At 40.5% G+C, this 23,736-nt stretch overlaps 1 protein-coding gene across 23 annotated transcripts in view; it reads left to right on the top strand.

Moving 5' to 3' along the window:
- MLIP (muscular LMNA interacting protein) overlaps positions 1 to 23,736 on the top strand; it is a 265,468-nt gene that overhangs the window by 239,209 nt on the left and 2,523 nt on the right. For 21 of the 23 annotated variants that reach the window (XM_084752855.1, XM_084752868.1, XM_084752848.1 and 18 more), the window contains one exon: positions 16,203 to 16,277. The exons of the other annotated variants lie outside the window; for them this stretch is intronic. In XM_084752855.1, the coding sequence (XP_084608981.1) occupies positions 16,203 to 16,277 (75 nt within the window). The remainder of the gene's footprint in view (positions 1 to 16,202; positions 16,278 to 23,736) is intronic. 23 annotated transcript variants of the gene reach the window in all.

The following is a 23,736-nucleotide window of genomic DNA, read 5'->3' on the forward strand; positions in this document are numbered from 1 at the left end:
ACATGCCCCTCCCCCCTCGGTAAACCATGACTTGTCAGATATTTAATCATAGCAATGAGAAACGTCACTGGTGACACACATTCCCAGGTGATGAGAGAGGCAGTGGGTACTCTGCTTCCTCTCATATATCCTGCTGGGCTGCTCATTCTGGTGAGCTATCCAGTGGGTTTTTTTTTATTATTTATTTGTATTAAAATTCATTATTTTACTATTTAAAATGGGCACTGAATCTGGTGTTGGGTTCTTACTCAAAAAGGCTACAATGTATCTTTTAGGCAAAATAGCTGAGTTAAACTTTTCTTTAGCATGAATTAGAGTGCTGTTAGCCAGGCATTTATTATCATTGAATCATTAGTCAGGAAGTTATTGTCAATGGATCAGTAACATGTAAAGCAGGTTACTTATTGATTAGCTGATAAATATGTTACTAGAGATAATTGATTGTCTGTTTATTTAAATTCTGCAGAGAAGAGAATTCACATATGAGAAATTATGTTGGGAGTGAGTTCCAGACAGGTTATGAGAGTGGGGAACTGGCTCAAAGAAAGCATGCCATGGAGGTTATATTGACAAACAAGTTATCACTGTGAAAATTTTCCAAAAGACAAACAAACAAGACAATTGAGGACAAGTCAGTGCAGCCTTTAGTACCCGGGCAGAGGAGCTCGGTGGAGAAACTGTACTAATCACTAGTATACTAATCTCTAGAGAGAACAGACAGCAGGCAAGAACATCACAGGCACACAGCAGGAAGTTTGTGTTAAAAGTGATAAGATGCCACGTGTAGGCACTGGTACAGGCCTGCTCACCCCGCCTTATGCATTTGAACTAAATTTGAAGTCTAGGCTTCCCCAAGTCAACACTTAAGAGTGGGTTTGAAGATACTGCTCAGTGGTTGAATCCTTACAAAATCACCTCTAAATCTCAATGCCTCTCCCGCTCCCCCAAATAAACCCCAGCAGCATTTTCTTTGTTTCTGAAGTGTTATTCACACTCTCAGTCCTGCTGGAACAAAAAAGGTGACAGAGGATAGATGTGTCTGTGCATGTGATGTGAAATTATATGACATCTCTCATGGTTTTCTCTAATTTAGTTTCTAATTGCCATGCTCTTTAGCATGTTTATATTTGAAGACAGACAGGTATCGTGTGATCTAGGCCTTTTCGTAATCCATCCTCTGCTGTCCTCCTTGTCAGAAAACTCAGGGCATTCGCAAGATAATACTTAATGGAGGCACTCATAGGATTCCACATGCTCTTCGCTGCTCTTCTTGGCCTTCACCTGAACACATGCAGAACATGATTAAGAAGATGCTTTATTGTTCTGTATAATTCTTATTGTTTTCTCTACCCACTTTCTGCCTTATTTCTCCTGGTTTCTATTCCGCAATCTCAGGCATGTCTGTCTTTTTTAGTTAGCCTGAAATTCTAATTCTTTTGTCCTAGTTAAGCACTCTAAATCCATCACTCAGTTGTCCCACTCTCCTTTTTTTTTTTCCATATTCCAACTACCTTTTCCTCCTCTTATTTTGCACAGCAGTGTGGGCAGAAAGTTGTTCCTCATCATTTCTCTCAGTCCTACTCTGTTGACAGAAACAAACCAGAAAGATGTGCATCCTCCCTCCACCCATGCAGAAGACCCAGATGAGTGAGAGCTGAACAGGGACTCCTGAATTGGGCTCCTGATCTGCCCGCTGCAGGACGATGACTAGGATTTCCCAAGCAGGAGAACTTGAGAGCTTTTATGAGCAAGAATAGGTCAAATATGGGGCACCAGAGTTTGTATGAAAGTCAGTCCCCTCGATGGGGAGGCCTGGTGGCACTCAGATGAAGGACAGCAGGTTACCAAGAAGAGACTTGATACCCTATGAGCATATACAGGGGGAGGAGGTCACCCTCAGTCACAGTCATAGGGGAGGGGAGTAAGGGGAAAATGGGAGGGAGGGAAGAATGGGAGGGTACAAGGGATGGGATAACAATTGAGATGTAATATGAGTAAATTAATAAAATATTAGAAAAAGAAAAAAACAAGCAAGAATAGGATCGACATCTTTGAAGCCAAAAGAGAAATTTCACAGACATCCTTAAAAGTATCTTCTCATTCTTTTTAAAAAATTATATCTCATTTTCATGCTTTTGTAATGATTATGCAACCATTTTATTTCACTTTCATTTTCTAAAAATATATCACCACTGTTTACAACCATACTCAATTTTATTTTATTTTGAGTCTGCTCATATCCCACCAAAGACATGAAAAGGTTTCTTTGTATACGTATCTTCCTCTTGAACCAGTGCCTACAATGTTATACTGTGTGTACACTCTAATGGGCCAGCTACCTCCAGCGTTCCTACCACTTTAAATGTAAATATCTCAGTGACTGTCTCTGGAGTAGCCTGTTTGCAACCAACCAACCAACAACAACACACCCCCACTAAAGAAACAAAACCTGAATACAGCAGCTTTCACTTCAGGACCAATCCATGCCACCCATGTTTTCTCTGTTCAGAAGCCCCACATCCATGGCCATACCTACCTGCACCCTTTTTTGGCTCCCGCAGGTGACACCACTGCTGGCAGTAGTCAGAGCAAGACTTTAGGGTCTTTCAAATAGCTAGGAAAATCCATGTTTCTGTGTAGATAACATTGTGACCTAATCAGCTTGGACTTTAAAGAAACACAAACTACCATGTGCATTATTTATTTTGAGGCAGTTCTATTTTTAGAAATATTTTGTTTGTTCATTTTTTTTTTTGTGAAGAAATATTTGGTTTGGTTTGTAACAAACCATTTCAGTCATGCTGATAAGATATCTGTTGCTGAATTTCTTTTGGTGAATCATTAAGTTCTTTTATGCCTATATTTGAAAAATCAATTCAACCCCTTGGGGGGTGGGGAATAAAATCTTTAGATTGTTACCAGGATCAAGTAAATTTATTTTTCTGACCAGACCACAGCACAAGGGCACTCTGAGGACAGTGAGTGAGCGTTCTGTTCTGGTTTGGATCTGAAACTACACCAAAGGTCGGCACACAAAAGTTTCATGTGGGTGCAGTGAAGCTCTCTGTTAATACTCTGAAGGGTGATGTAAGAGAGCTGCCATTGTCTGAGGCTACCCTGTGCCACACAGTGGGATTTTTGTCTCAGAAAGCCAAGAAACCAAAACAAAGGAGAGCTGTTTCTCCAAGATGCCCCCCCCCCCCCCCCCGTGAGGAAGTAGAGCCTCTCGGGTCAGGCCTCTCAGGAGGAAGTTAGGTTACTGGGCAAGGTCCTTGGAGGGCATTGAAGGATACTGATCTCTTCTTCCTCTCTCTTTCTGTGCCACCATAAGGTGGGAATCTGGCAATCTGGCTCCATGTTGCCTGCCATGGACCCAAAACAATGGGCCTCAAGTAAAATTTTTAGTAGGACTTTCCAACTTTAGTGTTGAATTAAATTTGCTTTTCCACATATAGCTTTATTAATATAAATTTGATGCTAGAATGAAAGAAACACCCCATCTGTGTAACTAGGAAGACATGTCTTCATCTTAGATAACTTTTCCTTTATTGAAGCATATTTCTTTTTGTATAAGTCCCATTTAATCATAATTGTGTTTTGTCATTTGCCACCCTCTTTTCCACCTTCAGAAGCCTTCCCTGAATATTTGGATTTTATGTTCTGCTTGTACACACACACATACACACCACACACACACACACACACACACACACACACACACATACACACACACACACACACTACTCTTACTTACAAAAGAATAAGAGATGATTTATTCTGAGGCTAAATATAAATGACCATGATGGCCTGTAATCACAAACTTAAGTCACTCCAAATTCCATGGAAGCCATTTTACGAAATTCATATCTTAAGTGGGCAAAGTAAGTAATGAATCAAGCTGCTTGAAAAAGCACATTTGTGGCAACATCAGAGAAACAGGTTAGAGGCAGGTGATTGGTGGCAACCTCTGAGAAGCAGGCTAGCACTAGGTGGAGGAATCTCAGCTCTGGGCTTGGGAAGCTGTGTGATAGCCTTCTTGCCACGTTGATTGGTGGAGAAGAGAATTTTGTTAAGGTAAAACAGTCTAAAAGTTTATGCTTGTTTATCATAATACTCACAAAGGTGGGCAAGCGATAGCTCTTTAAGGGCAAAAATATCCCAAGATATATAGTAACTGGGCTCCATACCTACAACATCCCAACCTCTCCACAGTTGTAGAAGTTTTATTCATTAGCCCCTTAGCCTCTGTAGATAAAGCCTTTTCCCAGAAACTCTTATTCACAATATAATTCAATCTGCATAAGTGTGTGTGTGTGTGTGTGTGTGTGTGTGTGTGTGTGTGTGTGTGTGTGTTTAAACTGTGTTTTCTCTCTCTGGGCTATACTTGCAGAATATTTGACTTGAGTTTGAAACTTTGCCTTGACCCCCAAATTGAGAGGACCGCATTAGAAGTGCTGTGAGCAGTGGAAAACCTAAGCTCCTGACCCACACAGAATTCCTGAGAGTGGATTATAATATTGACATTATATGCATATTATACGAAGCTGAGTTAAATGGAGCATCTCTGAAAGAGAATTTCCTCTCATGTTTTAACAAAAAGTTATCAATACACAGAAGGGGAGGCTGGTCATAATTGAGCTGAGCCAGGAAAGCCCTAAGGTAATCCTGACTTTTACCTATTGGTGGCTCAAAGGCTTTGGGCAGCTTTGAAACCATTTGTCTCTTGAAGGTAAGTTGTAAACATTTAGATTTAGAGACACAAAGCTCAGTTGAGAGGAAACCAGCACATTGAGATAACCTGAGCTTCAATGATAAAATGAATGTCAATAAAAAAAAATTAGGTCCCAAATTATGAAAACCTTTTCTAACCCTTAACCTAATTCCCTTCCCAAACAAAGAATATAGATGGTGTCTATTTTATACTGAAATCTAGGAGCCGGGGAGTCCAGAAGTAGACACAATGTAATTATTTATTTGTGTCACAAAGATTTATTAAGTCTCCAGTAGGCAAAAGTGCTGGCTGATCAGTGCTGCCTGAGCCAGAGGGAGCAAGAGCTGAGAGAGAGACGTGAAAGGCTTAACCAGAAATTTGTTTTCTATGTAGGAAAAAACAAAGTTCTGTCAAAGGTCTAGGGGAGGGGAATAAGGCAGAAGATGGAGGAAGGGCAGGAACGGGAAGGTACAAGGGAGGGGAAAACATTCAGGATGTAATCTGAATAAATTATAATAAATTAAAATTTAAAAAAGGAAATTAAACAAGAAAGAAAGTGAACACAATCACCATGCAGATGTCCTGGCATCTTTGAGGTCCCAAACTCCTCTGATGAATCAGGCTGACTAAGGAAGGACGTGACCCTGCATGTGAGATGGGAAAGAAGGGCCCTTTCTGGGTAAGCCTGAGCAGTGGGGGGGGGGGGGGGAAGACAGCAGCCCACCCAAAAGAAATGGCTCCTGTGAGAAAATACCCGAGGGGCGGGGCAGCTCTGGAGTGGAAGGAGCAGGTAGGTCGGGAACCATCCGAATGGTTAGAAGTCAGATTGCTGATGGGCTTCTGTGTTTGTGGGCGTTTTTTGGGTTGTTTGAACCGCGAAGGGCAACACATACCAAACACCCTGTTTGGTCGCCTTCTCCATCAGAGGGCAGGAAGCACTTCAGATCACAGGCGTCTTACTTCTCATTTGTCAATTATTGAGGAGTTCCGGAAATTTAGTAAAAGAAGAAACTAATATTTAGGAAAAAAAAATGAATTGTTACTTTACACACAGGGTTTATTTACATTTCAAAGCAAGTGTGAAGTAGACGTTATTTCCCCTATACATGAGGAAACAGGAAAAGAAAACATAGCTTATTTGTCTAATATTACACACGATAACTTAAGCTTGCTCTTCCGCGACCCTCCCACAAGCCCTGTCAATCAAACAGCTCCGTTTTCTCCACGGTTGCTACCACCTGCAGGTCATGGACTTCTATCGGCTCCAATGTTGCATCACCTAAGTCAGGACTGGAACTCAAGAGGCCTGTAGAGCCTCTGGGTTTATCGTCATCATCCCCAAAACCACTTCCTACTCCCTGTCTCCAGACCCCAACGTTCTGTTGTCAGCCATAGTGCTAAAGGCTAGTGGGTACCAGAACATTGATTATTTTGGCAGCCGTGAACACTGAGCACATGTTAGGAGAGGAAGAGGTAGGAGACTTGCTTGTGCCACAGGACTTCCAAAACAGCCTACACAGCAAGACCAAAAAAGAAAAGAGGAAAAAAAAAAACCCCACAAAACAAAAATAATATACTTTGGCAGTCACTTTACTGAAAAAGGTCATTTTGAAACTTGGAGGCAAAACTGCCTATAACTACCTCATTAATCATGCTTGCTACTCTCTGACTGTATACACAAGTAGAAACCTGTCTGAGTGAATAAACCAAGGTAATTTATTTTTGATCAACATAGAGATAAATGGCCTTGCTCTCAATTTGAAAACTTTTCTGACAATTTTTGGAGGTAATGGGAATTGGATGACGATTAGGATGCTTCAGAAGAGAAAAAAAAATCTTTGTGGTGGGTGGACTAGGACATTTTATCAAACTCCAAATGGGTTTTTAATGTTCAGGAACTTTTCAGGAAAGCAGAGCAGAGGCAGTGTTTTCAGATACTAAATTGTTTTCAGAATGGATGGACTCTCTCAATATGTTCATTAAAAATGTTCTGTTCAGTTGGCTAAATCAAACTAATTGGACTTTTAACATTAAAAAAAAAGAACATCAATGAGCAGGTATTTTAACAGACGCACTTGTGCAATTGACGCAGCAGCGAAGCTCTTTAGTCAGGTTCTTTTCCGGAGGGCAGAGAGACTAGTTCAACATGGTAGAAGCCTTGCGACAGTTTGCCATGTGAACTGTGAGTGTCTCTGTGTCTAACTGGTTGTCATCACCCTGGAAATATTCTTAATTAATTTAACATGACTGTTGACTTATACATTCCTTCTGAGAAGCTAAGAACAATCCACTTTTTAAAAAAATTCATATTTCTTTTTTTTGCCTTAATCTTAGTGACAAAAACATCTGTCCCCGAGCACATTTGCTATGTGGCTTTAGATATATAGTATCTCACTGTGACTTTTTTTTTTGGTCTTTTTTTCTTTATTGGTTTTTATTGAAATCATTGTTTTCATACAATATGTTCTGATTACAGTTTTCCTTCCCCTAGCTTCTCCCAAATCCTCCCTTTCCCACCACCCAAATTTCACCCTTTTATTATTCTCTCCCTCATCATATTTCAGATGCCTGTTAGATGCCATTAAGTTTGTTTCATGTTGGCCACTTACTGCTAGGTACTGGATTTGGCCTTGAGAGTGGTTTGTATACTCAGTGGACCTCCGTTGGGAAAAAACTAAGTTTTCCTTTGCAAGTAGTTACCAATTGGAGGTAGCTTCTGGCTTAGGGATGGGGGCTTGTGTCCACTGTCTCTCTCAGTGCTGGGTTCTAATCTAGTCCTGACTTGTACAGGCTCTTTGCATGCTGCCACTGTCTCTGTGAGTTAGTGTCTTGCATGTTTAGAAGGCCTTTGTTCCTTTGTGATCTCCATCACCTCTGGGTTTTACACTCTCCCTCCTCTTCCCTTCTAAAGCCCCAGGGGCAGGGCTTGATAAAGACATCTCTTTAGGGCTGAGTGTTCTAAGGTCTCACTCTTTGCACTTACCATGTAGTCAAGCGTGTTCTTTGATTTCATACCTTTTTTTTTTTTTTTTTTTTGGGCCTGTGCTTCTTGAGTGTTGGATGTTAGTAGGAACCACTGGGCCTGAATTAAGTGGTATAGGTGGTAGGTTCCATAGCCTTGCCCATGCTAGGCAACACAATTGTTTGAGCTGATGACCTTAGCCCACAACATTTCCATTTTAGTTTTCTAGATTTTACCCTTAGAGACTGTTGAAATCAATGGTAACAGAGTTTTCCTGTAAGATACTTGTAATCAATAAATACCCTACTTGTGGTTTTAATTTCAATAAAGGCTTTAATGGATGTTTGTGATTCTATAGAGAACATAGAAATAAAAGAAGATGCATTTTCCTTTTTCTCTTTCTTTCTTGTTGTTGTTGTTGTTGTTGTTGTTTTCAAGACTGGGATTCTCTGTGTACCCTTGGCTGTCCTGGGCTCACTTTGTAGACCAGGCTGGCCTTGAACGCACAGAGATCTGCCTGCCTTTGCTTCTCCCAGTTCTGGGATTGCAGGGGTATGCCACCATGCCTGGCTAACACACATTTTTCAAATGGGAGATCTCAGACACTTTCAAATTCATCAGGACCAGACATGTTCAAAGGCCAAATCGAAGTGTCTGATGGCAAAGTACAATTAAGGGAAAGGCTGATAGGTCAAGGGAAACCTGGTGCCCTGACAGCTGTAAGGTATATAAAACAACATAGTTTTTGTATTTTTAAATATAACTTGAAGAAATGCATATGGGTTAAGGATAGGAGAGTGGGGACATAATGCCAACACAGTGTTATTGGCACCTTATTTAAGGCAACTCTCCAGTTAGTGGCACCCACGCTACCTTAGCTCCCCTACACTGCTGCTCCTCAGCACTGTTGTTGGTTAGGATGCCTTAGCAGCCAGTCAGGTAAAGACTGATATGGGTCGATGAAGAGAGATGGGAGATGGCCAGAGTATATCATTTCATAATTATTATTCTTCATTAAATAGACTTATAAGTACTTGTGACACCTTACTTTACAGGTGTTGACAAAGCACTGGGCTCTGGGATTGGTGTCCCATGGTTTTTAGGGAACTTCCTAGATAAGGATCTAGGAAGAAAGAATAGCTGGGAGTAAAAACTATTTCTGTAACCGGGACTTTTAATATAGATCCATTTACTTTCTATTATGTCTCTACAAATAAAACAGCAATGCTTCTATGATGCAGAAAATAAAGAATAGAGGGAAAACAATTTACCAATATTTCATTTGTGAAAAAAATAGATATTTGGTTTATATTTATAATAGAGCATTGGGATATAAAAATAAATGAAAATATTTTATGTGCAATTCTAAGCTACTAATTGTGCTCCGAAGGGACAGACAAGAAGAATGGCAAATACACTTGCTTGTCAATTGCAATCTCAATTTCTGCAATCTATTTTTGACCCTAGGATGGTGTTGGCATAGAGATTTTTTTGCTCCATTTTTATTATCGCATGGGAGCTCTGAACTAAGATAAAGTGAATAGTGCAGTTAAGCCCCCGAGGAAATGGTTTTCTGCTTGAGAAGGAAACAACTCCAGGTGAAATGTGAGTAAACAAAAGGAAATGGAATTTATTTTTAAACAGCCTGAACATAGCATGGACAGAGCATTCCATTATGCTATAAGCTGCCCCTTAGAGCACAGTCCTGGGTTATTTCATAGCACAGGACAAGAAAGGCAAAAAGTAAAACAAGTGTATGTACAGAAATTTTCAGATATGTCACAGAAACCAGAGCAGAAAAATTCCTTATTTTCTTACTGTATTTCAAGAACTGAGATTGGAATGTGATGAAAACTGATTATTAGCACTCCCCAGTGAGCTTTCATGAGCACATAAAACAGTGAACATGTATATACCAAGGGATGTGTGCCCATGTCATCAACTAAGCTGATGCCATGCAGCCATGCAGCGAGCACAGAACAGAGCTCTACAAAAGTTGACAGTGTTTATAAAAAAAGCCCGAACAAGGAGACCTCGGGGAACCTAAGAACTGAGGACCTCAGCTCATGCCCTCAGGGAGATTCCTTTCTCGGTCTGACGGCTAGAACTTCTAGCTCAGCTGTGGCCCAGAACAGGAAACTTCAAAAGGAAAGACCCTTTCACTTGGAGATTGTGCCATTTCTCAACCAATAGTATTTTCTGAAGAATCATGGAAACAGTATGTTGGCCAAATGAAGAAGAGACGTAGGAACATCTGCTTAGGGCCCAGCTGTCTTTAATTTGTACATATTACTTTTACAAAGTGGTAGCTCTCACCACGGCAATTCCATACATGCACATGGTATACTTTAATTATCGCCCTCACTACCACAATCCTATTCCTCTGGGGTCAGTATTTTATTTTAATTGACTGACTAATTGATTATACCAGTTGTTATTGTTTTGGTAGTGATGGAGAGCAAACGCAGAGCCTCACACATAGTAAGCTAATGTTCTATCACTGAGCTACCCCCAGCCTGGGGCAGATTTTAAGAATGAAGAAACCGAGGCACGGAGAGGTCACATAGGGCACTGGTGAAAGGACAAATCTGTAAATCTTTGGGCACCACCAAAAAATGCATTCTTTTAAATGAAAGAAATAGTTAAGCTACTCATGTTTTCTTTCTTCTCTCTCTCTCTCTCTCTCTCTCTCTCTCTCTCTCTCTCTCTCTCTCTCTCTCTCGCCTTGTTTTACTTTTTGCCTTTCTTGTCCCATGCTATGAAATAAAGTGTTTAGGACATAGAGCCGGTTCTCCTTTGGAATCAGTGGCGTTTTCCTGAAGCACACGGGAAGCCAGTCTCTAATTGTAGACACGCGATGTACAGACTTTCATAAAGATAAACCCAGAGCCCTGATGTGTTGTTGTGTTGCCCCAGGCCTGGAATCATGAGTCATATTTATATTTTGGATGCACAATTGCTGGGATATGGCAGGGCCTATCATCTAGCAGCCGCCTGTAGTCTCTTGGGGAACTGAGACAAGCTCCGATTTTACAGTGTTCATTCATTTAGCAATTTGAAGAGCTTGTTCATTGACTATGAAGTGAAGATGATGCTTGCAAATATCCGCACAGCAATTCCCCAGACATTTTCTCAATCGCTCATGTCATCCACTCCATCTGAATTTTCTCCTAAGCTGCCAATCATCCTAACTATGATTTCTTCTCAGTGAGTGTAGGATCTATATGCATATTTCCTGTTCCTTACCTCTAGACGGTAACTTGCTTCCCTGGGAATTTTCCCTTATATCCTTCCGGACTGGCTCAGGTCTATCAGCAACAAACCCTCACAGAACTCAGAGTATTATTTCCTAATATATTATTATGTGTCTGCATTATTATTATATTATTATAGTAATCATAATTTTATTTTATTTATTATTTAAAATTTTTGTTTTGTTTTGTATTTTTGAGACAAGATTTCTCGGTGTAATCCTGGCAGTACTGGATCTTGCTCTGTGGACCAGGCTGGCCTTGAACTCACAGAGATCTGCCTGCCTCTGCCTTCTGAGTGCTAGGACTAATGTCAAACACCACCATAACCCAGCTGTTTTATTATTATACTTATGTATCATAGATTATATCATTATTATCATAACTATATGTCATATACTGATTATCATATTAATAAACTGTATAATTAATTATTAAAATAACATACTGTAATAATGTAATGAAATTTATCTAATAACATATTATAGAATTATCAATAGTGTAACTGTGTTTTTATTAATGTAATTATGCTATAGTTAATATATAAATTAATATGCAAATATTGAGAATATAAATAACATCTAGCTCTCACACTAGACTGTAATCTCCAGAGTCAGGATACTGTTCACTTCTATGTTCATGACATCTGGCAATATTCCTGGTACATTAATAAGTATAAAATGAAAAGACCCGTGGAAAATAATTTTATTACACAACTGACATGTACGTTAATTGACTAGCACATTTTGAGTACAGTTAAGTGGAGATGTGACTGGGCAATGTCTGAAGCGTACTTACCTCCTCTTTTCATACGAGGGTGTGGTCCATGGCCTTCCTACTCTCACTGCATCAGCATCAGCAGTTAGAAATGCAGAGCCTCTTCCTGTGCGTGTTTGAGACATTTACAGAGTGTCCTCTGCACCATGAAATGTTTGACCTCAGGGACTAGAGCCCCAGGTGCTTCGAATGGCCAGGCCAATCTCCGGAACGAGAGTGACAGTTAGATTTAGGAGTTTGGATATGCTGACAGATGGCCCTTGACCTTTGCCCCCTGCCTTCCGGTTCTTCAGCAGCTTCCAGCAGCGGCAGGCTGCTACCCAGACCCGGAAGGTACAAACCTTTGAACAGTTCGAGAGAAACCCGAAATAAGAAGCGATATGGGGAATCTGTGGAATTAAACATGGACAGATGAAGTCTTCTTAAAGCAAAAGAATTGGAATAACCCAATAGAACCTTCCCGTTGTTCTATCTGCAATGTTCCGTGTGTGAGGTCCCATGTGAGACGTTCGAGGATGTGGCAAACAATTCCTAACTATTCCCAAAATTGGAATTCTTTTAGTTTTGTAAATAATTTTTCCTCCCTAGCAGTGTGATTCATTTATTTTATTTTATTTATTTATTTTTCTGTATCAGTTTGTTCTCTGTGTTGGATGAGTTGTCTGCCAGGCACAGACAGCGTGAAGATGGATGGCACATAATTTAGGACTCCCATGGAGTTATGGTCTCATCATAACAGCCCATATACTAAGGAAGCAGACAGTGCTCTGTAGCTCTTGCTGCGGTAGATTTCCACAACTACTTTCTAGAGGTATTTTTTGTAAAGGTCACACTCTACCTTGAGTTGCTAAGTGTAGAGACAGAAGAAGGTTTGGGTTTCTATAGATAACACAGTATGAAGGTTTCTAAGGTATTGTAGATGAACTTGGAAAAGCAATCTTAAAAGAAGGAAATTCTAGGCAGACTGTCTTTCATTGATAATTCCAAGATGTTAAGACTTCTTGCAACACTTCCTTCTGTGGCAGACAAGAAAAAAAAATGACTCCAGCTTCAGACAGGAACTAGTCCATAAACATCACAACATTGAAATCCACTTCTTATGGACAGACTTACTATATTTTTCGAAATGTCTTCCTTTGAGTCGTTGGTATCTCATTTCTCCACTTGGCCTGGGAAGATTCATCTTTTTGTCTTTACATGGAAGGTCAGATGTCCTCTGGAGAGACAGCAGCATGTGCAAGGAAGCCCACAGGTGGTCAACACATCACAGGTTTTATGATAGCTATGGCAGCTATGATCAAATGTAGTGAAAAGCAAATGAGTGTGCTGTTTTAAAAACTGCAGCCATTAGTGTAGAAAGGTCTAATTCAGCTGCTATATAGATTCAAGATGGAAGCGTCTCCGAGATGCTTTTCGCCAAACACACACACACCCCATTCACTCACTGTCCTATGCTGAATTATGCTGAGATGGGTATAGTAACTTTTCAGCTGAATTTTTTTTTAAAATTTGAGGCCAAATAGTTTGTTTTTCAGAACATTACAACCACATATGCATCTCTTCTCTGTGTAGCTAGCAGCTATGGAAATCTTACTTTAGTATATTTTAATATTTATTCCTGTTCTGAATCTTGCAGGGCATTTTTTATTTACTGTGTTCTATTGCCCTCAACACTCGACATCTCTGTTCTTCATGATTTACAAAATCTCTGCATGCAACAGAGATTTTACCCTTTACCACTTTTCTTTCTAATATTTCCTAGCTCACCCGTTCTAGTCAGTGCGTCTGTTTGCTGCTTCTGTGATTCCTGGAAAGTAAGAGAGACACATGGCGCCAAACTCAATCCCGTTGTCTTTTCCTAGACAATATTTTCATTTAAAATTCTTTCTTTCCCTCTTTCCCATCCTCCACCTTCCTTTTCTACCATTCTTCCCACCACACCCATCTCTAATGGGTTTCTTAAATATCTCCAGAGAGCCAGGAATATTTTGCATATCGCTTAGAGTGGTTTCTGTTCAAGTGCCTCTTTCTTGCTTACAGTACCCAGGGGGGCTTGTTATGGACATCTCTCGTCCGATTTCTTTCAATCATTCTGTCTTCAGAAACCATATCCCAGATTCCAACCGTTGCTTTCTATTGCTACTTCTGGCCCTTAACTCAATGATTCTGTGTCTTAGTGGGATAGTTTATCTGTGAAGCAGGGGGTAGACATGGGATATCTAATTGAGGAATCTGGTGTGGGGATGTGGGCTTGTAATCCCAGCACTTGAGAGATGGAGACCGGAGGGTTAGAGTTGGAGGAAAGCCTGGGCTACAAACTGAAGAGATTCCCAAAGAACAAAAGAAGATAAAAAAACAAAACCATCACTGAAAAATCACACACAAGTAACTTAGCACATGAGTATAAGATGAATTACGACTACACTCATGATCTTTACAAGATAGCAGTAGACCTCAGCTGCCTTGAAGAAGATGGAAAAAAAGAAGATGGATCATTCTTAGGCCAAATGGAAGCAATGTAGGGCTTAATAATTATGTATAATCAGTTAGCTACTGTTCCTCTTTGTTCATTAGGGAATCACTACACAGGTTTGGAAATTTGAAGTGATAATGAACTCAGTCTAAGTTAACGGATGCCTGTGTTGGGAAGAAGGAAAGGAATATAAATACAGGTACCACATGATGCCTCAGTTGCTTTTATGATTTAAACAAAATTCTTTTAGGGAATTATGAAGTTTAAAATTGTCAGGTTGATTCTCCTTTTATTAGGAAATTAGAATAATGAAAATGTGCTATTACAAAACTATAGAGAACCGTATAAATACTGTGTCACCTTGCCTAGGTGCATTTAAGAGTCTTCTCTGTCCAGGACCAATTACTCAGGTTGAATGGAAGTTTAAGCAGAACATAGACTGATCCCAAGGGAAGCTTAATGTCAGCGAGACCATGAGACCATGGGGCAATAGATTCTTTCAGCTGCTTCCCGGATTGTTATTTAGAGGTTGGACTGACTCCATTCTATTTAAGCAGCGGTGCTGATGCCATGATAAGCAGAGGATTTGTAGCTGGGGTAGAATTTAAGGGCTGGAATTTAGTGGAGTTATAATTTTAAATGAAAGCAGGCTCAGTTCCCTAAAGCTGCTGGAACTGAGTGGGGCCTGATAAAGCGTCAGGGGAGAGACCTCCTGAGTCCCCTCAGCAGCCGGGGCCAGAGGCTTCTCAGGGCTGTTTCAGTTACTGGACTCTCTGAAATTGCTTTGAAGAAGTGGGAGGCACTCACTGTCACATTGTTTGCTCAAAGCGGGCCTGTGTTGACAGTTGAAGGGGTCCAGTCAGTTTTGTCACCCTAATTTGCCTCTGACAGAATGTGGCAAATGGTTTCACAAACCTTAAAGTTGGAGTAATAGAAATGACACAAAAGAAGATGGAGGAAGCTGTGAATGGAAACTTCTGCATAAGATCCAAGCACTTGGGAGGCTGAGGGAGGATTGCTATGAAATGAGCTACATAGTGAGTTCTAGGCCAGCCGAGCTTCGCAGGGAGACTGTCCAAAAACCTTTAAGGCACATTGAGGACTTCGTTCTAACTAAGTGGATTTAAGGGTCTGCATAGCACTGACTTCCACACGAATTCTGGTGTCCCTTATTTGGCCACATTCCCTTGATGGGGAGGCTCGATGGCACTCAGAGGAAGGATAGCAGACTACCAAGAAGAAACTTGATACCCTAGCATCATATTCAAGGGGAGGAGGTCCCCATCAGTCACAGTCATAGGGAAGGGGAATGGGGTGAAAGCAGGAGGGAGGGAGGAATGGGAGGATGCATGGGATGGGATAGCAATTGAGATGTAATATGAATGATTTTATTTTTCGATCAAAATATTTTTCAAAAAGGGTCTGCATAGCACAGTTAAAGTAAAAGTTCCCACATGGGGGAAGAACCTCCTCCTGTTAAACTTTACTATGTTTCATTAAAGTATTACAATATTAATCTGGTGGAATTACAAATTTATGTAACTTCTGTGTTTTGAGATTACTGAAGTTCACAACAATGTATACTATTGTATTGTCCTAAGAAATACATACTGTCCTTGAGATGTACAGATACTTATTGTGAGTCTGAGCTGAGCTGCTGTTTTTACTTTTGAATTATATTATCAGGGATCAGCATATGGGGCTTGAAACATCAATTTCACTTAGCTCCTTTTCTGTGAAATTTATCAGAGCATTCAATAAATAACTAATGTCAGTATCTGCTATATTGCTTAGGACTGTTGGAGCTGATGTGTGGCAGAAAAATAAATAAGATGTGGTTTCATGCTCAGAGTACCCATCATCTGCCAAAATACTTTCTGCACATTTGAAATGGTAGTCAAGGCTCAATGCTTACATATGGTACAACCTACTACTGTTTGTGGCAAAATATTAGATGTCATTATCTAGTTATCTGTTGAAGTGAAATCTAAACATCTGTTTCTCCTCACTTTGGCTCCTGATCACAAGCTGGGCATCTTTTCTATGAAGTTGGGTCATCCCATGGTGGCAATTCCTGAACACGACACTCTTGACTCTAAAGAGGTAATGTAAGAGAGGAGTGAAGATCTGTGTCATATTGGTTGCAGAAGTAGGCCAACCATATTTCTTTCAATATTACCAAAATATTGACAGCTTTAGTTTTGATGTTATATATAACTACAATATTTATCCCTTCCCTTTTCTCCCACCAAACCATCCTGCATATCCTTGTTAATTTAAAATTTATGGCCTCTTGTTTAAGTAATCATTGTCATATGCATATATGTACATACATACATATTACTTAATATGACCTGCACAATCTGTTTAATGTTGCTTGTATGTATGTATGTTTTCTGGCTGACAATTTGGCATTGGAAGCCCACTTAGTTTTCTCTCCCCTGGGAAAGACTATTTCCTTAACTGTCTGTAGTTCTTTGTGTAGGGCTGGGTCTATAGAGGCATTTCCCCTTCCCCTTTGGTGTGCCTATTGCTGTCACCATTGTACAACTCACGCTTAAGTAGTCATGTTGGTGAGACTTTGTAGGTGTAGCTTCTGCCATTACTAGGAGATACACTCTCATAGCAACCTCCCTGATCTTCTGTTTCACAAGCTTTCCTTCAGCAGTGTTCGCTGAGCCTTAGGTGCAGTAGTGTTTTGAGCATGTATCCACTGGAGCAGGCGCGACATCTCTACATCTGGATTGATTGTGCTTTTCTGTAGCCCTCTTTGTCTGGCTTAGTTAAGTAGGAGTTGTAGGTTCTCTTCCATGACTTCACTGGTCCTGGTTAGTTGACTAATTTCCTGTACCAGGTATGATTTTCTTCTTGTTGAGTAGGTTTTTAACTCATTAGAGAGCGGTTGATTACTGCCAAGGTCTACACATCACTACTGTTCTCTTAGGATATTGTGCCATGTTGGTCATGGCTGTAGTTAATAAATGTTATAGCTGGTTAGGACAGTTGGTTGCTTCCCTTCTTTGGGAGTTTGCTTAGGGCCTTTGGGCACTGTGAAAGCTAGTGCTCACTGGGTAGGTATTCAGGTCAATTCCAGCTCATAGGCATCTTGGCCCTGTTTCTGAAGTGCATACTATCTTCAGCAACAGGGACTTATCTTCTGCTTCTGGGAGCAACCAAAGCCAATAGCAATAGGCTGCATGTGCTGAGAGTCCCTTGGAAGGTCCTGACCAACAGTGCAAAAGAACGCTTCTCATGCCTGGTATTGTGAATTTTCTTAGGTGAACTTTGGCTTTTGGAGGCAGCTTTGCTATTTCAGATAGAGTAGAACATCTGAGAAAAGGTAAATTTTACATGTATTTAATGTGTATGTGTGTAGGCATGCCACGGTGTTCATGTGGAGGTCAGGGGACAATTGTTATTATTTTGTTATTAATGCTGCTGCTCCTGCTGCTGCTGCTGCTGATGATGATGATGATGAATTTTGGGTAGTATTCAGGACTGAACCCAGAGCAGTATGCATTGTTGGCAATTGCTCTGCAATGGCAAAATCTGCGATTTCATTGTGCAAAATCTGCTGGGCTTTCTGCAGTGATGACAGTGTAACATGTAAAGCTGCATTATGAGTGGCTCACACTAGTGCCTTTAGATACACTTCTGGTTATCTTTGAGTAATACACTAACGATGGACTTTTAGGTTCCTTAAGAATATACATACGGAAGCATATGTTACCTCTAAGAGCTGCAGACACAGCTGTACTAACAATTATATAACTCACCTTACCATCCCTGCGGGAAGCCATCCTACTGGAATCTCTGGGACATGTAGGCACAATCCAGTATGAAATCGCTACCGATTGCCTAGGAATTTGGTTTAAGTACTCTTTTACACTCTGTTCAGCAGTTAAATTGAAAATCTTAATTTAGATAAAAGGTAAAGACCCCTCTCTATCTGCCTCTATGTCTTCTCCCGTTTTATCTAGTTCCTTCTTCTCATATAATATTCTGGAATATTTGCCACTTTCAGTCAAAAGAGTTTACAGTTCTTCTGTGTTTTGTCTATTGTGTTGCACAGACACATGCTCTGATCCACTGGGTGGTGTCACTGCTATTGAGCAACAAACTCCCTTTATACAGTCAAGATAATTACCTTGTCACATGTACTATCTCCTTCTCTATAATCATGACAAATTGTATAGAAATAAGAACTTTATGACAGGCAGATCTGGGTCCTGGGGTCCTCCTCAAACTAAGGCACCAGCCAAGGAGAATATAGGCAGTAAACTTCGAACCCCTACCTAGACCTAGCTGACGAACAGGATATTCTCCACCGTTGAGTGGAGAGTGAGATCTGACTCTCACACGAACACTGGTGCCCCTTTTCTGACCACGTCCCCTGGATGGGGAGGCCTGGCGGCACTCAGAGGAGGGATAGCAAGTTACCAAGAAGAGACTTGATATCCTAAGAGCATATATAGGGGGAACGAGGTCTCCCTCAATCAAAGACATAGGGGAGGGGAGAAGGGGGAAGCGGGAGGGAGGGAAGAATGGGAGGAAACAGGGGAAGGGCTAACAATCAAGATGTAATATGAATAAATTAATTAAAAAAAAAAAGAATTTGGACCAGCATATATAAAACCAAACAAGAGATTGGCCAAATAAATTTTTTTTCTGATGAATATTTAAAAAATGAAATATTACTTGTATTTCCAACCAGTGAGTTTGAAACAAATTCCTATATGCCACAGCTATTCACTATTGGTGGTCTTACAAAGTCAGGTAAAAATCAGATATTTATGTGAGCAACATAAATATCTATCCAGTTCAGATAGTAATACTGAACTGAGAACTTGTCAATTTCAGGTAATATAAACCACTGTTTTGAATTGCCAAATAACATAGGGTAGACAGAGCATTTCATTGTGTTTTATGTGTGTCAAAAGAACCAATTCAGAAAAATAGCCAAAGGAAAAGATACAGAGACACACACATTTGGACTCATGGGAATCCTACAAAAACACAAAACTGGAAGCCATAATAAGAACAGTAGAAGAAAACAGACAGACCGACAGACAAACAAACAAACAAACAAAAAAGCCCCAAACTCCCTGAGTTAGCATTAAGAGATAAAGAACTCACAATGATGTTGCTGAGTGCATTTTGTGGCAGCCGTTACTGCTGGGCATGGAGCCTACCCTTTTGGAGTGGGCTGTTTCCCCAGTGAGATTCCCGTAGAGAAAAGGAATGTTTCAGTTTAAGTGGTTATCAATTGGAGATAGCTTCTTGGTTAGGAGTGGGGGTATGTGTCCACCTGTCCTCTCAGCTCTAGGACTGATGTGGTGCAGCCCCTGTGCATGTTGCCATAGTCTCTGTAAGTTCTTGTGTATTTTAGCCCTGTTTCCTTGATTCCTGGTGCTCTCCATACCCTTTGGCTCTTACTTTCTTTCTGCCTCCTCTTCTTCACAGTTCCTGAGCTCTGAGGAGAGGGATTTGAAGGGGGCATCCTTTTTAGGGCTGAGTATCCCAAGGTTTCTCATTTTCCTCATGTCGTCTGGCAGTGGGTCTCTGTATTTGTTGCCATTTGCGGCAGGAGTAAGGTTCTCTGATGATGGCTGAGCAAGGCACTGATGTATGAGTATAGCAGGATGTCATTAGGAGCCATTTTCTTGCTACATATCTTTAACAGAGCAGTAGTAGTTGGTTTTCACCTAGATCCCTGACCTACCCAGCCTCAGTTTCTTGGCCACATTCTTGGTAGCATCAGGCATGGGTTCCATCTCATGGCCTTAACTCACAGCAGGCATTGATTGGCCACTCCCACAAGTTTTGTGCCACGATTGCACCAGCACATCTTGTGTCTTGGCCACCAATGTAGACTGAAAGGTTTGTAGCTGGGTTGATGTTTAGCTTTCTTCTTTAGTAATGTGCAGAATACGTTCTAGTACCCAGCGTCTCTGGAAGTGAAGGCTTTAAGTAGGCACCAGCTTTGTGTCATTGAGTTGTGTAGGTGTTGTTTTCAGCAGTAGTGTCTTACCATCAGTGTATGGAGATGAACAACCTTTGTCTTATTTATTTTTCTGTATAAAATGAACATATTAAAGAAAACATTCTGTTTGTATAAAGCAATTGTCATCTTATGACTATATACCTGGGCGATCACAACTTCCTATTTATACACACATTTTAGTATATCTACATATACGTATAGAATTACACATTTACATATATACACACACTTATACACACACGCCTCCAAATGCACACATACATATACACATACATACATGCACATCTACTCATATATACACACCCACATAGATTCATACACATACTCACACAAACATACACACTTATATATACACATACACAGATACAGACACACATAAACTCATACATGTATATACTCAGGTGCACATATATGCTTACACATGCATATACATACTCTCACACATATACTTACACACATACATATATATATACACACATACACATATGCATACATACACATGACACACACATATACCCATACATGCATGTATACACATACACACAATATACACATAGACACATATGCATACATAGTATACACATACACATACACAGATGCATACATACACATGCACACATGTATATACACAGATACATGCACAAGCCCACACAAACATGGTCATGGATGAATTCTCAGATAGCCAGATTAGCTTCTTAAATAATCAGTTTGAGCACACGTTGGCTGCCTGACCAATTTTGAAAGGTCACTTATGCTGATTTGTATGGTTCACAGTGATATAATAACCACCAGTAGGTGACTAACACTTTATAGAGAGCACATAATTCCCGCCTGAGATTAATAATGTCTGAGTAGAGTTACAGAGAAGAACTTTGTATTAGATCATACACATATATACAAATACACACACACAGAGACACACACACACACACACATGCATTTGTTCATCCACAAATAACTGGGTAATTCACATCTCTTTTCCATGGTTAATTGTGAATGCCACAGTGTAGAGCAATATATTACCAAATTTGCCCTCTCCTGTCCTCTGCTAAAGAGATCCCAAGATGATTTCTTTTCAGCTTGAGGGTCAAATGACTTCCAGAACAGAACCAGATTTCCCTCTCAATGACACAGAAGCTAATTATTCACTAGTTTCCTATAAAACACATGGTCAGCAAATTCCTCTCTCAGTTTCATAATGATTTGCATGTGAGGTGCTAGGGGTTGAATTTAAGGCCTTACCCGTTCTGGGAAGCACTCTGTCACAGAGCTACACTCCCCTCCCCCGGTGTGCATGCTGGGAAACACTCTGTCACTGGGCTACACTCTCAGGTGTTTGCCTGTTTCTTTATCCCTCTCCCTTTGCAGATTTTGATAGATATTAAGCATTGCCAGGAGTCTGTTTTTGATAGTAAGGAACAGTGACTGATTAGCTGCTGTCTGGGAAATGAAATTTGTGTGCTAATCTTATAGTGAGTTTCAAAGGCTCTATTGATGTCCCAGGTTCTTATAGAAAGAAGCACCTACCCCTCTTTCAGTGAACACAGAGAAGGGAAAATTTCACCTCCTTACAGCCACCACTTTCCCATTCTGGTTAGAATCAACACAAATATAAAGTTCTTGAGAAGAACGGACCAACTTTCCCCCCTCAAACTCTTATTTCTCAAAACCAAGCTTGGATTTCTAAGCATCCACGGTTGGACTTTCAATGGTGAACTTGAACCCTGGCTTAGCTGATGATTAAAAGAAGGGCCGCATACTTTTATATATAACTAGGCTAGAGAACCAGAGTGGATTTGTCTCAGCAAAAATAGATGTATCCACGAGAGGCATACAAATGGCCATCTCCTGGTCAAGATGTGCAGAAGGCCATTCCTACGCCTAGGTTTAGTGACAGTGAATCATCAGATGTCTCTCCTGTCGTTACTTTCTCTGTCGTAAGCCCCAAGTCTGTGTAGGTAAAGTGTGCCCCCTTTAGATTTCCTGTTGAATACCCCCCCAGCAGCCCTGTTGCTTACAGTGCTTTCACCCTACATTCTCCCATCTCAAACTCCTTAAGTGCCCACTCTCCAAACCCTCTTTCTGTCAGCCCTCATATCCTTTTCTAGAATAAACAGACTGTGTGACCACATGTTAACTATTGAACAGCGCTGACTCAGCGGAATGTGATGTGCATCATGGGCAATCCATTAGGAGATTACAAAGCCGGGAGAATTCTTATCAGAGAGCCAAGGAGAGTTTATTAGGTATATATACACTCTCAAGGTAAAATGACCTCAGGTAAGAGGCAGGAATGTACTGCTTGCAACCCAAAGCTTGTCCTTAGGGTTTACCTGCTCATTTGGGAACTCATCTGCATCATATTTTTACTCAGAAATGAATCACACATCTTTAGGAAATAGTATCACAGCACAGAGCCAGGTACCCACTGAAGGTGGCACCTGCTAAACATTAGGTGGTGTTTTACTCTGAGTGCTGGGACAGAGAGAGAGAGAGGGGGGGGGGGAGAGAGAGAGAGAGAGAGAGAGAGAGAGAGAGAGAGAGAGAGAGAGAGAGGGAGAGAGAAGAGAGATCTTCACTTTTAGCAAAGATGGTTGGTTAAAGCCTCAGAAAATACTTTCTGGGATCTCACAAAACTTCCATCTAATTCCTGAAAGAATTTCTAGACAATTCAAAGAACAAGGACAACACTGCTGACATATTTCTAAAATACACACTTAGGGAAAAAGGAGGTGAGAGAAATAATGTTCCCTTGTGTTCAATAGTTGAGGGAGTTTTATTTTTAAACTTCCATTTGTCTTTATATTTTGTTGGCAGATCAGAGAACTGGTATCTTAGAGAATCTTTCAAGTAGGTGACAAAAAGAAACAGGTCTGGTTTGTTTGTCCTTCCTAAGACTTCGGGTGAGTCTACTATAGGAGAGGTGCAAGACTGACAATATGGAGCTGTTTTCTCCAAAGGCTTCTTAGCAGGTGAGAGATAAGCTGTGTACTGCAGTGGCTGTGAAGGAAGCAGGCAGGAGATCCCGGAACAGGACAGCTGGCACTATGGGATTACAGACCTGAAAACCAGGCCCTACAATGAATTTATGGCTCTTTTTTTTTTGTTCTGACATCAGACTAATTTTCAAAACAATAATAACAAACAAAGCAGCAAGGCCAAACTTAATAACTATTTGATTCTTGGATATTCTAGAGAACAGTAAGTTTGAATCCAGATTCAATACTGAACTCCTAGTGTCCGTTATATAATACCTGGATTCTCCAGCATGCAACGTCAGTTAGCAACCTCCGAGAATATCAGGTATTTACAATACAATTTGAAACAATAGGAAAATTATAGGTATGAAGTGTCAACAAAATAATTTTATTCTTGGAGATCACCACAACATGAGGAACTGCATTAAAGAGTCATAACATTAGGAAGGTTGAGAACCACTGTTATATAGAAAGAAAACCTAAATTACTGAATGCTTCATAGGCTTATGGATAATAAACAGTAATACTGTGTCTGCTGTCTTCATATCAAGGTGCACAGTTATAAATATGTGCAAATGAC

The sequence above is a fragment of the Acomys minous genome, assembly GCF_964271855.1.
Source record: "Acomys minous genome assembly, chromosome: 13".
Taxonomy (NCBI): domain Eukaryota; kingdom Metazoa; phylum Chordata; class Mammalia; order Rodentia; family Muridae; genus Acomys; species Acomys minous.